We start from the raw sequence: 5,000 nt of genomic DNA, 5'->3' as shown, positions 1-5,000 counted from the left end.
CTATTTCAGAAATAACCTGTGTGTAGACACACACTTTTTCCTTCACAATGGTTTGGGAAAGCATTGGCTCGGACCAGTAGTGTTCTTTGGTCTCATTAGATGTTAAGGGTCTGATTCCTTTCCCCAGGATCAGTACTAAAGTGGCTAGGTTGGGATGGGGTGGATTTCAGATTCATGTAAAGGTGGTTGGGTTGTTTCTCTCCTGTGGTCTGTGGCAATTGTTTCTATGCCACTCTGTTTTTGGTATGAAACCGGTTTAGTGACCGCTCTTCTCTGTCTTGGTGCCCCAGTGGTTTTGGAATGAGCTTCCCATCACTGTCAGGACGACAGAGTCACTACCTATCTTCCACTGTAGACTAAAGACCCATCTCTTTAGGCTACACCTGGGCTCCTCCTCATCAGATATCTCCACCCCTAACAATCATTGCACATTACCTTTATTGCAGGATGCTATACAAATAAAGGTTATTATTACCTGGGGGTATTCCATCAATGTTGCTAAAGGAAAATCCAGCCTTATTTTTGCCCACAAGGTTTATCAGAATAAGCCTGGATTTTCCTTTAGCGACGTTGATGGAATACCCCTCTGGACTTTGGGGGGAAAAACAATACTACAACAACAACAGCAACAAAAATACCGCAACTTGTTTTCTTCCTTTCTATAGCACTGTGACTGCCGATGGCACTCTTATTGTGAAGCTTTTACTTACGAAGACTGATTCACTTACCAAGACAAAACTGTACTTATTGTTACTCGCTTTGGATAAAATAAATTCATCTTTTATGTAGGCCTACATTTTTTAAATGTCATATAGGCCTATAATGGTTTCATATGCTTGCATGCCTGTGACCACGTGCCCTGACATAATAATACCGTGCCTATTTGAATAGTAAACTATGTAAATAGTTACTCTCCACTGCATCAATGAATGGCAACACAGGGGCTGTTGGATTCACAACTTGTAAATGAACAATGTGCTACACACACACACACACACACACACACACACATACACACACGTACGCATGCACGCACACGCACACGCACACACACACACACACGCACGCACACGCACACGCACACATACAGAACAGAGGGTTGTTGTGAGCCTGTCACTGGGAATACTATACTACTGTGGTTCTTATTATGAAAACAGACAGAGTACTGTGAAGTGGACACACTGTACAGTAGATTTACTGAATAACCCCTCTGTGTGTCTGACTCTCTGTCTGTCTGTCTGTCTGTCTGACTGACTCTATCTGTCTGTTTGTCTGTCTGTGCAGCACAAGTCATGGAAGAAGATCAAGAACATGGTCCATTGGTCTCCGTTCGTTATGTCCTTCAAAAAGAAGTACCCTTGGATCCAGCTGGCCGGCCATGCAGGTAGGCCTTGGATACAATGACCCTCAGAATGTCTGAGTCCCAATTCTAGGAGACATTCCATGGGAGGAATGTCTGTGTGTTCCATATTTGGAATTCAATTTGAGTGTTCTCGAGCTAATCATTTGGATTCACTTGGTCATATATTCACACAGGGGTCTGAGCATTGGGATAGTAACTACGTATAAATAGCTTGCTCAGAAGCATTTTGTTTGTCAAAATGTTTTATTCTTTTATGGTAATACAGAGACCATACATCATAAACTTCAGAATGGAAACTTAACTGTAGACATTCGTCTTTTTTTGTTGAGACAGGCAGTAACTTGACGAGACACTAAATAAGCACATGTCTCAGTTCACCTTAGTTCACCTTGGGGTACACAATCCACATTTACCATTAAGTCTGGACAAGTCTACAAAGTGACAAGTGTCTCCAGCTACCTTTACATTCTGCAGTTTGTTATTGTTTATTTCAGCAGTTTCTTATTATTTCTGTGGTAGAACATTGTGCTAACAGCGCTTAGGTTGTGGGTTTGTTTTCCACTGGGACCAGGTAAAAATGTATGCACTCAATGCATAAGTCTTTGGATAAAAGCGTCAGCTAAATGGAATGTTTATGACCTATGGACTTTCATAGTATATACCATATAGATTTGGATGCTAACTGTATATATCCTCAAGACATGACGAAATCAAGGGTCAAAATAACATAAACTACTGTAGGCTGTTAAATACAGGATGCCTGTTATGCAGCCGACGTCACCAGCTTCTTGACCTTCAAAGCGCTCTCGTTTAACGCTCTTGCCTGTCCGTGATTGGTCATGTCAGGCAGTTTCAAGGCTGGAGCGAACGGACGGATCCTGAAGAAGCACTGTGATTGTGAGCAGCGCTGTCTGGACTGGCTGATGAGGGACGTCCTCCGGCCGTACGTCCCTGCCTACCACGGGGACGTGGAGAAGGACGGGGAGAAGTACAACCAGATGGAAGACCTGTTGGCTGAGTTTGATCTGCCCTGTGTCATGGACTGTAAGATGGGAGTCAGGTGAGAGACACACACATGGAGAGACACACACACACACGCACACGCACGCACGCATGCACACACACACACGCACACACACACACACACACACACACACACACACACACACACACACACACACTCTGTTGAAGTTAAAAAAGTGTCCTATATTTGACTGGTCTACAGCAACAGTCTAAAGTAGGCCTGTGTGTGTGTATGTGTGTGTGTGTGTGTGTGTGTGTGTGTGTGTGTGTGTGTATGCGCGTGTGCATACAGTACATGCATGAGTGAGTGTGCGAGTGTGTGTGTGTACGGTATTGCCTGATCATCACTCTCCGCCGCTGTCTCTCTCAGCTCTCCAGCGCAGCTCTTTATTTGCTCACGTAAAAGCCCTACCCTGGCACAGCCCAGCACAGCGCTACTGCAAAGACACTGTAGAGAGACCAGAGTGAGCGCTCTCCAGATGGTCAGGATATTAGACAATCTCAGCCTATCCAAACATTGCTCTGCGAACAGACGGAAGCGTGAGTTATGGAGGGAGCTACGGCTACAGCTCTGCTGAGGAGGAGAGATGGATTCTGAGATGGAAAGGTTAAGAAAACAGAGATCCTTATGAAGTGTTGGATTAGGGAATCCCCCCCCCTAATGTCACTGAAATACCTCTCCCATATGTAAAAGAAAACACTACAGTACCTCCTCTTCATCCATATGTTTCTATCTGTAACTTATTACAGTTACATTTACATTTCAGACATTTAGCAGACGCCTCTATCCAAAGCGACTAACAACAAGTACTTTTGTCTGAAGTAAGTGAATCATCTATACATCAGACATCATAAGAAAAAAGATGCTATGACCAGGGGCCATTGGCAGTCACAATGCGAGAAGGAGATTACTTTATTATTATTAAAAAAAAAAAGTTTATTATTTACAGTAGAGGAACTATACAGGGGATGTGTCCAATAACAATGTCCAGGATCCAGTTGAGTTACTTTTCTTCAATTCCAGTGCTTCGGAATCAAACCTTCTGTTATTCCACAAACGTCTTATTATACTCATGATATGAAGCTTTCTATTGGTATTGAGTCATGTTTGTTTGATGAAGGCCTATATTGTCCCCCTTACAGATACATTGACAGATATATTGACGGATACATTGACAGATACATTGACAGATATTCATAGATACATTGACAGATACATTGACAGATACATTGACAGATATTGACAGATTCATTGACAGATACATTGACAGATATTGACAGATACATTGACAGATATTCACAGATACATTGACAGATATTGACAGATACATTGACAGATACATTGACAGAGTCATTGACAGAGTCATTGACAGATACATTGACAGATATATTGACAGATACATTGACAGATATTCACAGATACATTGACAGATATTGACTGATACATTGACAGATACATTGACAGATATTCACAGATACATTGACAGATATATTGACAGATACATTGGCAGATACATTGACAGATACATTGACAGATATTCACAGATACATTGACAGATACATTGACAGATATTGACAGATATTGACATACATTGACAGATACATTGACAGATACATTGACAGATAGATTGACAGATACATTGACAGATACATTGACAGATAGATTGACAGATACATTGACAGATACATTGACAGATACTTTGACAGATACATTGGCAGATACATTGACAGATATTCACAGATACATTGACAGATACTTTGACAGATACATTGGCAGATACATTGACAGATATTGACAGATACATTGACAGATATTCACAGATACATTGACAGATACATTGACAGATACATTGACAGATACATTGACAGATACATTGACAGATACATTGACAGATATTCACTGATACATTGACAGATACATTGACAGATACATTGACAGATACATTGACAGATACATTGGCAGATACATTGACAGATATTGACAGATACATTGACAGATATTCACAGATACATTGACAGATACATTGACAGATATTGACATACATTGACAGATACATTGACAGATACATTGACAGATAGATTGACAGATACATTGACAGATACATTGACAGATAGATTGACAGATACATTGACAGATATTGACAGATACATTGACAGATACTTTGACAGATACATTGGCAGATACATTGACAGATATTCACAGATACATTGACAGATACTTTGACAGATACATTGGCAGATACATTGACAGATATTGACAGATACATTGACAGATATGCACAGATACAATGACAGATACATTGACAGATACATTGACAGATACATTGACATATATTCACTGATACATTGACAGATACATTGACAGATACATTGACAGATACATTGACATATATTCACAGATACATTGAATGAATGAATGAATGAAAACCTTTACATTGACAGATACATTGACAGATACATTGACAGATACATTGACATATATTCACAGATACATTGACAGATACATTGACAGATACATTGACAGATACATTGACATATATTCACAGATACATTGACAGATACATTGACAGATACATTGACAGATATTTTTCTCCACCTGTAGGACGTACCTGGA

The 5,000-nt window shown here is 40.3% G+C and overlaps 1 protein-coding gene across 1 annotated transcript in view; it reads left to right on the top strand.

Moving 5' to 3' along the window:
- itpkb (inositol-trisphosphate 3-kinase B) overlaps window positions 1-5,000 on the top strand; it is a gene marked incomplete at both ends in the record, with an annotated part of 32,891 nt that overhangs the window by 20,485 nt on the left and 7,406 nt on the right. Inside the window, 3 exons of the mRNA XM_080524713.1 lie at window positions 1,285-1,384; window positions 2,210-2,423; window positions 4,989-5,000. The exon at window positions 4,989-5,000 is cut by the window's right edge and continues 193 nt beyond it. Coding sequence (XP_080380839.1) covers window positions 1,285-1,384; window positions 2,210-2,423; window positions 4,989-5,000 — 326 coding nt within the window. The remainder of the gene's footprint in view (window positions 1-1,284; window positions 1,385-2,209; window positions 2,424-4,988) is intronic.

The sequence above is a fragment of the Nansenia antarctica genome (genome assembly GCF_963989245.1).
Source record: "Nansenia antarctica genome assembly, chromosome: 1".
In the NCBI taxonomy this organism is placed as follows: Eukaryota; Metazoa; Chordata; class Actinopteri; order Argentiniformes; family Microstomatidae; genus Nansenia; species Nansenia antarctica.
This window is presented reverse-complemented; position numbering and strand designations above follow the sequence as displayed.